The following is a 12,579-nucleotide window of genomic DNA, read 5'->3' as shown; positions in this document are numbered from 1 at the left end:
CACATTCAGTGAAGTTGTTACAGGGCCCAGACCATTATGCTTTCTGTTTAATCCTCCTTTTGTTTCCCAGTATTGGATGATGAAGATAGCAACAACATTACTGTTGGATCCCTCGTCACCGTTCTGGTCAAGCTGACCAGGCAGACCATGGCGGTAGGTGGCCGAGTTCTTCGTCTCTGACCCCCTTGGTAGCTGGGGAGGCTGGGGTGTGCAAATCCTGCTGCTGCATCAAGTTCTCATTTGCATTTCATTTGTTGGATTATGTAGTTGTTGGGAGCAGTTTATATAATATAAAAGGCATAATATAACATAGAAAAAAATGTAAATTTGCTTCCATCCGATCCCGAGAACCCCCTGGCTCTCCCAGATATGCCAGTGTCTCCATCACATGCTTGGATACTCACCAAATGCCTGCTGCCTGATTATGGCAATTTACCACCTCCCACTATGGGCCTCTACATGGAATTGCTGCACATTTCCACCTCTTGCAGATGGGCAAGGCCAGTTCCTTGCCTCGTGCACACTCCCCCCCCCCCCCCCCCCCCCCCGCCCCCACACCTATTAGGAACTAGTAGGGCGAGCTCCATGGGGGCTAATTTGTGCTGCTTGAAGCTTCTCTCCTGTCTTTCCTTTAAAGAAAAAACCCCCCCAAAACCCATGTAGCATGTTGCTACAGAAATTCTTGATTATCCGACAGGCTGTGACGGTGACAGGCCTTCACCTGTTCTCATTTTCTGTCTTTCAGGAAGTGTTTGAAAAGGAACAGCTCATCTGTGCGGCAGAAGAGCAGCCGGCAGAAGATGGGGCAAGTTAAAGCCCGGGGCTACCCTGCATTCCCACGCCTTCTCTGCTTGGGTCGGAGATGTTCTCTCGCTTGCGAGTCAGATTGACTCATTTGTGCTGCTGTGGAGGAACTGTTCAGAATGCCTTACAAAGACATTTAATAGAGCTTTTTTTATACAGAGACTGACAATCTGTCCATTGCTTTAACTTCTACAAGCTCACAGGGATGAAGTCTGCAGCACCCAAATATGTAGGCTGTAATTGGCTGTAGTCAGTCATAATTACTAGATATTATTTTGGCCTGGGCCTGATTAACATAGGATCTTTAGGGGCCGTGGTCCAGGGCCTTGAGTTAACAGGTCCCCGCAAAAATAAAGGCATAAATATATGCTTACCCTGGGTGATTGATTTGTCATGTGAAATATGTATAATAGCTGTTCTAAAGTAAGAAATAGGCAATTTTGAATTAAAACTTTATTGTATGTGAACGGCTTTATGGTAATTAAAAGGCAAGATTAGTAGAGCTTTTGAATCAGAAGAACTAATCCCAACTCCACGTCCTGTCTGCTGTGACAACCTGGGCAAGTCACTTCTCTGTGCCTCACTTCCCTCATCTGCAAAATGGGGATTAATTACCTGTGCTCCATCCTACTTAGAATGTGAACCCCATGTGGAATCTGGTTATCTTTGTATCTTCCCCAGAGCTTGGCACATAGTATATGCTTAACAAATACCACAAGTACTATTATTGTTACTATTATCAGTATCATCTGTGGGCAGAATTGGGATCAGTTTATTTTAAATTAAGAAAGAGGCACAGACACAGGGAACTGCCACCCCGACCCCAAATCTAACAGCCCTGAGCCAAGTGGAGAGTTAAATCCAGCCCTGACCTTGGCCTATTTTGACCTTCTCTGCTTTGTTTCAGCAAGGTGAAGCTAGCAGGGTCAAGAGCAGAGGCTGGCAGCAGAAGAATAAAGGGCCCAAAAACAAAGGGGCCAAATCCAAGAAGAAGAAGCCTCCAAAAAAGAAGCCAGCACCCGTGCCCCTGTCCCAGGCAAAGCAGCAGAAGCAAAAGCAGGCCAACGGCATTGCTGGGAATGTAGGTGGCCTCTTCTCCCGTGGTGTGGCTTTCTCGAGGTTCACCAGTGGTGTGAGGGCCCTGGCAGAACCCTCAGGGTTGGGGCGGAGAGTGGACCAACCTGACGGTTAGTCCTGAAAGCTAACTTAACGTGGTGATTTGGTCACTGATGTGCAGAAAGAGAGCCCCTTCAGGCTTCATGCGAAAAACATGTGGAATAAATTTAAGGAAACTCCCTTCCAAATTAAGAGGTTGGGGGAGCATGTGCCAGTTGTGAAGCCTTTTGTAACATGTAGAGAAGCAGCATGGCCTAGTGGATAGAGCATGGGCCTGGGAGTTGGAAGATCCTGGGTTCCAATCCTGGCTTTGCCATTTGTCTGCTGTCTGGCTTTGGGCAAGTCATTTCACTTCCTGTACCTCTGTTACTTTATCTGTAGAATGGGGATTAAGACTGAGCTCGATGTGGGATGGGGATTGTGTTGGACCTGATTATTTTGTACCTACCCCAGCGCTTAGTATAGTGCTTGGCATGTAGTATGAGCTTAACAAATGCCGTATTCATCATTGTCGTCGTGTATCACCCTAGACACTGAAACTTGCTTTAAGGGACAGTGTAGCTCTGCTTTCTAAATGGTTTGAAGCCTTTTGTCTGACCGTTGCCGAACCAGAGACCTTGAGTTACTGCCCCAGTTTACCTTTTGAAGTCTGCATTGGCTGCAGCTTGTGTTTAGTGAGCTTGGATCTATCTTCGAGGTGGCCCTCCTTTGGCTGGACCCAGGAAATCCTCAATACTGAATGACTTCTTGCCCCTTCCCTGCCCATCTGTCCTCCTTTCCCCACTCTCTTCCCCTCTCTCCTCCCCTCGTCCCCACTCTCTAGGAAGCAGGGGCCAAAGAGGAGGAGGAGGACCTGTCGGACAAAGGTAGTGACTCTGAAGAGGAGGAAGCCAACAGGGACTCTCAAAGTGACAAAGATGACGGCAGCAACAGAGATTCAGACCGGGACCAAGATGAGAAGCAAACTAAAGATGATGAAGCGGTAAGCCCTGCCTGGGGTGTGGGACTAAGGGATTGTGGAAGGAGCTGATGGGCCTCGTTTTCTTCCAGTCTCTCAGAGCCCTCGGATGTAATCAGGAGCTACAGCTTTGTGCTATGTAAAAAGAACATAATCATAAAATATTCCCAGCTTCCGAGGCCCAGGGGTCGCTGGGGCAGTGCTTGCTGTCTGTCTGCCTGCCAGTCCGGCACGTGGGAGCTAGAGGGAGCTTTTCGGAGAAATGCTGAACCCTGCCTCTGGTCAGCGCGGGCCCCTAGGTGGAGGCTGATGTGGACAGAGAAGAAGGAGATAAGGAAGGGACAGAAGCCTGAAGACCAGCATCAATGGGCTCATTAAGCAAAGAACCAAGCCCAGACCACTCTTGTGGTTCTGCCTCCAATTGGGTCGGGGCCAATGCGCTTGTCTTCTCTCGGCTGTAGAGCTCATCGGGGCTCAGGGATAGGCTGGGCCATTTGTTGGTCGGGTGTCAGTAGCTTTAAGAGAGCCGTTGGGTTAAAGTAGAAGAGTCTGAAGCCCACTGCCCTTTCACCTTCAACAGGAATGGCAAGAATTGCAGCAGAGCATCCAGAGGAAGGAGCGGGCGCTGCTGGAAACTAAGTCGAAGATCACACACCCAGTGTACAGTCTTTACTTTCCCGAGGTGAACAAGACGGTTCCCGTTACCCGACAGCAGCCAGTGTTCTTGGTCTGCCCCTGGCCCGACCTCCCGCCCTCACTCCACAGACTTGGAACCCAGCTCCCATTGGAACCAGCTCAGACCCTAGGGCCCTTTCACAGCAGTCTCTGGTCTAGCCATTCCCCTAGTGCTAAAATTCAGAGGGTTTTTATTGGTCAGACTGGGCTGGAGTGTGAAGCCGGAGTCTGATTCTCCTTGTGCTCATGTGCTGGGGGATGGAGGGGTGGGGGTGTTAGGGTTAAGTGGTGCTCCTCTCACAGCTCTGGGCTGTGGCCCCCTCCCAGCCTTCTCTCAAGCCTGCAATTCCCTAGCCTAACTGGATTTTAAGCTGCTCCTGCTCAGCAGTGACAGGTACTTGAAGGCTGAGAGAGATGCTTATTCTTATTCCCAAAATCAGGAAGGAGTGCTCAAATGCAAAAAAAAAAAAAAGCCAAAGCTGCAGCTGAGCAGGGTGTGGTGGGGGAGAGAGGCCAGAAGGGTTGTTCTGAGGGTCCCTGGCAAATTGGATCTGCATGGGCCAAGCCCATGGCATCACCCTGATCCCAGGCCTACCTGGCACATGTAATTTTCCTTCTGGTGGGGTTCTCCGCAGGCACACCCTGCTGGATATGTTGGCGTGCTTACTTTGGCCTGGGCCATATGACCTACATGCTGTGGGGGTGGAAAGCTGAAACTTACCCTACCCGTTAGAGAGCTGACATTCTTCCTGATCTCTCTCATTGGCTCTCTTTCCCACAGGAAAAGCAAGAATGGTGGTGGCTTTATATTGCAGACAGAAAAGAGCAAACATTAATATCGATGCCATATCACGTGTGCACGCTAAAAGATATGGAAGAGGTAATTGATACTGATTCTTTTGTTTTCACAAGGGGGGAACGTACTGTATTGTTCTCACAATTCCCAATTCATATTTATTGGCTATAGCCCAGTCTTGTGCTCTCCAAGATGAGCATTGTACAGGCACCCTTTGTTTGAGAAGTCTCGAGTTTCTATAAGTGTGACTTTCCTTATTTCTGTATTCACACCCAATTTTCCTTTACAGCGCCAACCTCCGTTACGTCACTAGCTCGGGAGGGTCTGGCACCTGAGAGCTACAAGAAATGAGGACAACTAATTAAAAATTCCAAGAAGAGAAGCAGCATGGTTTAGTGGATAGAGCAAAGGTCTGGGAGTCAGAAGGACCTGAGTTCTATTCCCTGCTCCACTACTTATCTGCTCTGTGACCTTGGGCAAATTACTTTACTTCTCTGTGCCTCAGTTACCTCATCTGTAAAATGGGGGTTAAGATTGTGCTAGCGCTTAGTACGGTGCCCAGCACATAGTAAGCACTTAAGTACACACACACACAAAAAATTGGAGGTAGATGGAAAATTTAAAAAAGACTTGATGGGGAGGGCAGAGTGGGACTTTCCTAATCTCTGGGAGGTGTCAGAGTGAACAGGGAGAGTCGACCTGTCTGGAAGTTTCTTGTGATGTAGTAAGTCAGCTACCTCATCTCAGACTCAGTATTAATACATTCATGTAGCATTATTACTTGTCACCAAAATTACCCAGAATTTTGGACTCAGCCAGTTGATCACGAAAGGCTATCCGGCATTGATCCGGGAACCAGTCCTGCTTTTATAATTCTGTTCCTGTGAGAAAATTGGTTCTGTCTTCGATTTATGACATGGCAGTCAGGAACTGGTTGTCTTGGAAGTGGGAGACCGGTCTGAACTGTACAGCCAGTATAGTGCCTTCCTGACTTAGGGCCCTGGGGGCTCCTCCTTCTCTGCCCTCCGGATCATGTGGGCAGTGTTAATGGAGGTGGAAGGGTGCTAGGTACTTGCTTGGCAGCCAGAGGCGCCCCCCGCTAGGGTGGCCAGAACGACCCGTGTCTCCAATCTGCTTCCCCCTCTCCGGTTGGCCTTCCTCCTGACAGCTCTACCATGAGTCCAGCAGCCCGGGAAAGCTAGCCGCACCTCTGGCAGCCAGATTGATGGAAGCCGACCCATTTGCGGGACAGGTGGAAACTTGGAATTGAAACACTGCTTCTAAAAACCTCTTGGTTATCTCTGTATAATGAGTTGGTTGGGATATCTCAATTAACTGCAGTTCAGGGTGGTTGGGATCAGTCACTGACAACAACTTCGAATTTGGGATATCTGGAGGTTGCACAGCTTCTGAGAAAGCTACTTCTCAGTTGAATGGAGACTGAGCTGACCATCTTTTAAAAGCAAAATCCCAACTTGTTCTTGGCCTGGCCTAGAATTCACCTAGTTGGTGTGACCCAATGGTATGGGAATTAGAAGACCTGGGTTCTAACCCCAGCTCAGCAATTGGCCTGTTGTGTGGCCTTTGTCAAGTCCCAACCTCTTAAGGCCTCAGTTTTCTCAATTGCAGAATTGGAAAAATCATCCTTGCCTCTCCGAGATGTAGTGAGGGTGAAATGAGATAATTGATGATAGAAGAGCTGACTTTTATTTTTATCACCATAGTCATTCTTTAAAAACGAAGTGGACAGGGCTACCTTTTTGAAATTTCGAGAAGGAGCTTCTATTCAGAAGAAGTGTATGCGCCGACTCAACTCTAAAGCAAGCCCAACTCCCACCATAGGGACTCTTTAAAAACAAATGTTCCAGTACCCCTTGAATGATCAGTTCCACTGATCTCATGGAGTTGGGTTTACCCTGCTCTGTCACAGCTCTGCTTACTGTTCCTCCTCCTATCCCAGCCACCCTGCTCAGAGCTGCTGCTCTGGCCCCGTGCTCCCGAAAGGAGCTGCTTCTGAGCGGCTGCCCCCTTCGATTCAAAGTCAGGGATGCAGTGTTGATTCCTCTTCCAGGTAGAACTGAAGTTCCCTGCCCCTGGGAAGCCTGGCAACTACCAGTACACAGTGTATCTTCGATCAGATTCCTATATGGGCTTGGACCAGAGGAAACCATTGAAGGTAAGGTTTTTCCCACGGTCTGGCTGGCACCACCGCACCATTGAGGTACTGCCCATGGTCACAGCAGGATGGTCCGGGCGTAGGAGGGGGGGCAGATGACTCACCAGAGTCATCAAATGCTTTCCCTTGCCCAAGAAGTGTTTCCCAAGGAGGCTTTGTATAAGTTTGATAGAAGGTTGTGACTCTTGGTTACCACAGGTCCAGATAATGTGGCCGATGAGCTGATGATACTGATTGTGGTATTAAGCGCTTACTATGTGCCAGGCACTGTACTAAGTGCTGGGATGGACACAAGCAAATCAGGTTGGACGCAGTCCTTGTCCCATGTGGGCCTCACAATCTCAATCCCCATTTTACAGATGAGGGAACTGAGGCCCAGGGAAATGAAGTGATTTGCCCAAGGTTACTCAGCAAACACGTGGCGGAGCCAGGATTAGAAGCCATGACCTTCTGACTCCCAGGCCCAGACTCACTCCACCGTTACATTTTTCTTCCTCAAATCTACTCTGATCTGGTGGGAGCATTTGGTGTTGATAGTTTGACAGCTTTATACTTCCTAACAGTACCCACCAGAGGGCAGCTTTGGCTCCCACTGTTCCTTAGTAAATGCCGTAATCCAATCAATAAGTGCCCTCATTGTGGGGCTTGCCACTCTCCCGGTACCAAACAATCACAGGAGCTGTGCCTGCTTGCAGCAGCATTTCCGATGTGGATAAAAGGCTTCAGCATGAGACTTAAGGCTGCAGGGGCATGTGGGAAAGATGACCTTTCTGGGTTATGTGAGGGTCATGTGTGAGTTTATAGATCAGTCAGTCTTTATTGAGTGCTTACTGTGTGCATTAAGAGCTTGGGAGAGTACAATATAGTATAACAGTTGGTGGGCACGTTCCCTACCCACAATGAACTTTACTGACTAGAGGAGGAGACAGACATTTGTGTAAGTAAATTATAGATAGGTACTTAAGTGCTGTGTGTTCCTGCTCAGAACAGTCTTTCACACTAGTTTGGTTAACTGTTTGCATTACTGTGAAGGTCATTTGTAAATGCCCAGACCTGGAGTCGCATGGCTGTAGCTACCAGGGGTTAGGAATAATTAGCAGTACTGGCCCATAGACACAGAGAGTTTCTTTAAAATATAGTCCTGGGTACACCTTACTTACCCTCTTGTAGGTCCTCTGCCCTCCTTCACCCGCCCATCCGTCCGTTCGTCTAGTGGGTGCTGGTTTGCTTTTGGCTGATCTTCTTTCTCCCATATAAACCTGTCCCTTTCAGCTGGAAGTTCACGAAGCCAAACCTGTGCCAGAAAACCACCCGCAGTGGGACACTGCAATTGAGGGGGATGACGACCAGGAAGACAGCGAGGGCTTTGAAGACAGTTTTGAGGAGGAGGAGGAAGAGGAGGACGACGACGACTAAACAGTAACTGTGAACGGACTCCAGTGTGCGCACGCATGCACACACACACACACACGTGCGCGTGCTCAAACTGTTGCTGTTGCGCTGGAACTGTACAATAAAGTAGAAACACGGTGCGGGAGTGCTGTTGCGCAAGTGGTTTCGTTTCTTTACCTGATCTGGATGCACCATGTGACTGTGTGGGGCGGACAGCCATCGGGAGTAGAGCGGGCATGCGGCCCCACAATCTGTTGCCTTGGCTACAGTCTGGAAGATGCTTTTGGCTCATTAAAGCCTTTTAAATTGTGGGATGGTGCATTTATTTCCACTGAAAATGATAATAAAAACCTCTTTTTTTATTATAACCATCCCAAAGTGTGGGCTGTGTATCCTCTAATCAACTTACTGCTCCAGTGAAACAAAGGTACCTCCGAAGAGCAATCTCAAAGCATCCACTCTCTGCATATTTGTAGAAAACACTAAGGTGTGGTGATCAGAGCCTCATGTCTCTCAAGAAACATCTGCTCAAGTTTTAATCGTGGTAAGCTTAATCGTTTCATTTTCAATTTGCCGTGAAACAGAAACGGAGTAAGAGCAGCCTCATGGATCGCTTGAAACGTTCGGTTTTCGCCGGTCTCGGTCAGAGATGGCACCTGCCTGAGAAAAGTCATTCCCCGGAGCCCCAAGGGCACCTCCTCGCCAGACCAGATCCGACAGATTGTGAAATTTCTTGACTTTGTCATAAAATGCCCAAAATGGCTTAAAACATTTTTAAGCCTCTATTCATCAGATCAGTGTCAGACCTAATTCTTTTGCTAAGTTGTATGTCTCAAATGTGCTTATGGGACCAGATGCCCTCTAGTTGTTGGGGGCTCATATGTGGCTTTTTCTTGTGGGGAAAGGGCAGGGAAAAAGCTGAACTACACTACTGGCTTTTCATCCACCTGAGTGTCACAACACTTTCAGGAGAAAACCATGTCTGAAGATGGAGGCAGTTCATGTTTTTGTGCTCATTTTGAACTTCTTCCAATAAGCTGGGTCAGGTTCAGTGTGAGTGGGTGTTGGTGGTATCTCTGCGGACCAGGGCAGGGACATCAGTTGGTGGGAGGAGGGGGGCACCCATTCTTTTGTTTCCCAGGGAACATTTTCCAGCAACATTGATTTTGACAATGTAGGGAAACCTCTTTATGGATAGATTCCTTCTCTTCTTCCCCCCTCCATGATACAGTCTGTAAGGGTAACAGCTGTACTGGTTGCAAGCAGATGAGTCCTGTAGAAAGGGATGTTTTTTTCTTACTCTATGTTGAGGAAATATCAATCTGTAGAACTGATGGTGACAATCTCCTAGAGGATACCTATGTCCTCACCTTATAGAGCCTCTAGAGGCCAAAGTACAATATCAGAGTTCTAATTTTGGTCCTTGTTGATAAAAGGGGGTTGCCACTCTACATGCAAAATAACACTGGTATTTTCTGTGTTCTGGCAGCAGTTACAAATAAAATTTGGAAATGACCTAAATATGAATTTGGGTTTTCTTTTGAGTCTGTAGTTGTGCTTCCTTTAGAAAAGCTCAGGGGCCCCCTGTTCTTTTTCTCTTTCTCGGTCAACGGACTGTTCTTTTTGGGGTTTGCGTGGTCCTTGCCATGCTGTGCAGGGGATGGGGTGGGGAGGGCAGAGGGATTGTGAAGAGAAAGCTCAGAGCAGAGTGGTCTCTGCCCAAGAGACATCTGTCCTCAAACAAGCAGAGGAAGAAAGGTGATTGTGTGGTTATGGAAAACTTAAATTTAAGGTGATTTGGTGGGCAGCTGGGTAAAGAGGTGTTTGGGAGGGAAGGATAGGTGAGCCAGTAACTGGCCTTTGGGGGAGAAAGGTTCAAGGGAAGATTTAAGAAGTCCAAAATGGCACCCCTGTTGCCTGTTGGGTGGTGCCCCACACGTGGAGCGATTGCTTTGCTATCCAGCCCCACAGCACTTAAGTATACATCCTTTAAGACTGTAAGCTCTTTGTAGGCAGGGATCACACCTACCATATTGTCTGTAATATTCTACTATCCTAACTGCCTAGTACACTACTCTGCACACAGTAAGCGCTCAAATCCTGTTGATGAAGTGTGTAATTTATTTTGTCTGATTCCCCTTTCCAGTCTGTGAGCTCTTTGTGGGCAGAAATCATCTAATCCTACTCCTATATTGTACTTTCCCAAGTGTTCAGTACAGTGCCCTGTACACTCTAAGCATAAATACCTTTGATTGATTTGGGGGTGTTCTAATTATAGCTCTGCAGGGTTTCTCTTCCACTTTCTAAAACCAGTTTCAAAAATATTTCCTGTTGGCTGTCATAAGAATGCTCTCTGATTAAATGGAATTTCATTATTTTGGCCAGCAATCTGTTCCCTTCTGAATTGAATGTTTCAATAATTGTGAGCAGTTTCAAAAATTGACTTGGCCTTTAAACCTAAATTATTTCTTAGGGCCATCCCTTCCTTGTTCTCAAGGTACAGTCAATGGGAGTCTGAACATTGAGTCTGAGTCTCCCAGATGGGAGGTCGTCATCATGGAGTCCACTCTGGGGTTTGATTCTTCCTTCTCTGTACCCCTAAATGGCTCTACCCTGACTCAGATAAGAACGGAAAATGTGTAGTTCAGCTGATGATGAGAGAGTTTAACATTTACATGGCCTCATTCCTGGAATCAGATGTCAGGAGAAGAGACAGCCTGAGAAAACAGCCCCACCCAGTTTGGGAGCCATGGGTATCTGCTCCTATGGGGGCAGTGGTGACAGTTGTCTTTTTGCCTTTTTTTTTTTTGAGTGGGACTCCCAAACTTGTTCCCCTCCAGGCTCTGACAAGACCCGAGAGTTGCTAGTCAGGGCTTGAAAGACCCCAAATAGGGCTATTTAGTCAGTTGACTCTTTGAAGCTTGCCTTACCCAGTTCTCATCTCCCTCTCTCCCCCCTCCCCGTCACCACCACACATACCTACTGCCCCGAGGAGGGGGTGGGAAGGGAACGGGGGCACAGAAAGACCTCCGCCCATTCCCACACTAGGCTTTGGGACTGACATCAGTGCTGGCCCTGTGCTAACCGTTGCCGCCACCTCTTGGGCCCGTGGCATTTGGTCTCCACAGGGTCCGCGCCGCCCAGCACCTCGGCCAGGACAGCTGCTCGGACCCTTTGGGTAAGGACATGGGGGGTTGGGGGCGCGAAGGGGGGGACCCCATGGGATACGAGGCGGGGGCACATGGACCATGCGGGGCCCTCGGGCCGGAATCATGGGGGAGGGGAGTTACGTGGGACCAGATAGGTCATGCTGCGAGGGTCACCTGGGGCTCCGGTGAGCACGTGGTCCGTCCCCAGCCGGGGTCTCCAACCATAACTGGGTGGGGGTGAGTGGCCAGCTGGACCCCAAGGCCAGAAATGGCAGGCGGGAGTGTGGCGTGTGTTCATTCAATAGTATTTGAGCACTTACTATGGGCAGAGCACTGTACTAAGCGCTTGGGAGGTACAATTTGGCAACAGATAGAGACAATCCCTGCCCAGTGACTGGCTCACAGTCTAAACGGGGGAGACAGCAAAGCAAAACAGAACAAACCAAAACAAGACATCATCAAGCTAAATACCGTCAAGGAGAAGAATCAAGAATCAAGGTGTGTGGGGGGTGGGTGGCGCGCCTTCCTCGTCTCTCTGGCCTGGGCCCCCTGCATCCCCCTGTCTGGGTCGGTCCTGCCCCTCCAGGTGCACCAAGCTCAGGGTTGACCCTGATAGTTCATTAGGTTTGCAAAGTACCTGACCCCTCCAACACACACATTGCCCTCCAGGCCAGAGACCCACCTGGTAGCCCACTAGACCTCCCTACTTTAACTCCCAGGGTCGGGGTCCTGGCAAGGGGGTCTGGGGGCGTGCCGAGGGGTCCTGACTGGTACAGGCCTGGCAGGGGGCGCAGCGGCCATTCAAGCCCCAACAAGGCCGGGCTGAGGTGGGGTGGGGTCCAGGCCGGCGGGAGAGGCCAGAGCTATGCCCTGTTTAGAGAAGACCAGTAGCCCTTGCAAGGTGGGGTGGGAAATAATAAAAAATAATAATAATGGTGTTTATTAAGTGCTATGTGCTAAGCACTGTTCTAAGTGCTGGAGCAGTTACAAGGTAACCAGGTTGTCCCACGTGGGGCTCACAGTTTTTATCCCCATTTTACAGATGAGGAAATGAGGCCCAGAAAAGTGAAGTGACTTGCCGAAAGTCACACAGCAGACACGTGGAGGAGTCGGGATTAGAACCTACTACCTCTGAGTCTCCAGCCCGGGCTCCTGCCACTAAACCACACTGCTTCAGAAAATGCCTCCCAGCAGTTGAGAGGATAGTAGGGCTGCGTTGGAGCAGTGCACCCTTCTGGGTGCCCAACCTCTTGTCCCCACTCCACCCGCACCTTTCCGTTTCGCTTATTGAGTCACGCCTGCTTCCAGCACGCTGTCGTCCTCCGCTGGGGCGTGGGCACCTTCTGGTTTCCACGGCAACAGAGAATGATGCCTTTAAAAACTTCTGCTTGGGATCTCCCATGCTGTTCTCCGGGGCGCAGTCGAGAGGCCTGTAACTCCGGCGCTGAAGAAGGAGCCTGAGTCCTTTTGCCTTCCAGCCTGTGTTGACAAAAAAACTCCACGTTTTTCTCAT

General features: G+C 49.1%; 1 protein-coding gene across 1 annotated transcript in view; it reads left to right on the top strand.

Moving 5' to 3' along the window:
* Positions 1–9,438, top strand: part of SEC63 (SEC63 homolog, protein translocation regulator) — a 33,304-nt gene extending 23,866 nt beyond the window's left edge. Inside the window, exons 14-21 of the mRNA XM_029047143.2 lie at positions 71–153; positions 746–805; positions 1,712–1,885; positions 2,744–2,902; positions 3,459–3,560; positions 4,335–4,433; positions 6,421–6,525; positions 7,798–9,438. Coding sequence (XP_028902976.1) covers positions 71–153; positions 746–805; positions 1,712–1,885; positions 2,744–2,902; positions 3,459–3,560; positions 4,335–4,433; positions 6,421–6,525; positions 7,798–7,941 — 926 coding nt within the window. The 3' untranslated portion in view covers positions 7,942–9,438. The remainder of the gene's footprint in view (positions 1–70; positions 154–745; positions 806–1,711; positions 1,886–2,743; positions 2,903–3,458; positions 3,561–4,334; positions 4,434–6,420; positions 6,526–7,797) is intronic.
* Positions 9,439–12,579: the final 3,141 nt, after the last annotated feature.

This window comes from Ornithorhynchus anatinus, chromosome 19 (assembly GCF_004115215.2).
Source record: "Ornithorhynchus anatinus isolate Pmale09 chromosome 19, mOrnAna1.pri.v4, whole genome shotgun sequence".
NCBI lineage: Eukaryota > Metazoa > Chordata > Mammalia > Monotremata > Ornithorhynchidae > Ornithorhynchus > Ornithorhynchus anatinus.
The sequence above is the reverse complement of the archived record's forward strand: the minus strand, read 5'-3'. Positions and strand labels throughout refer to the sequence as shown.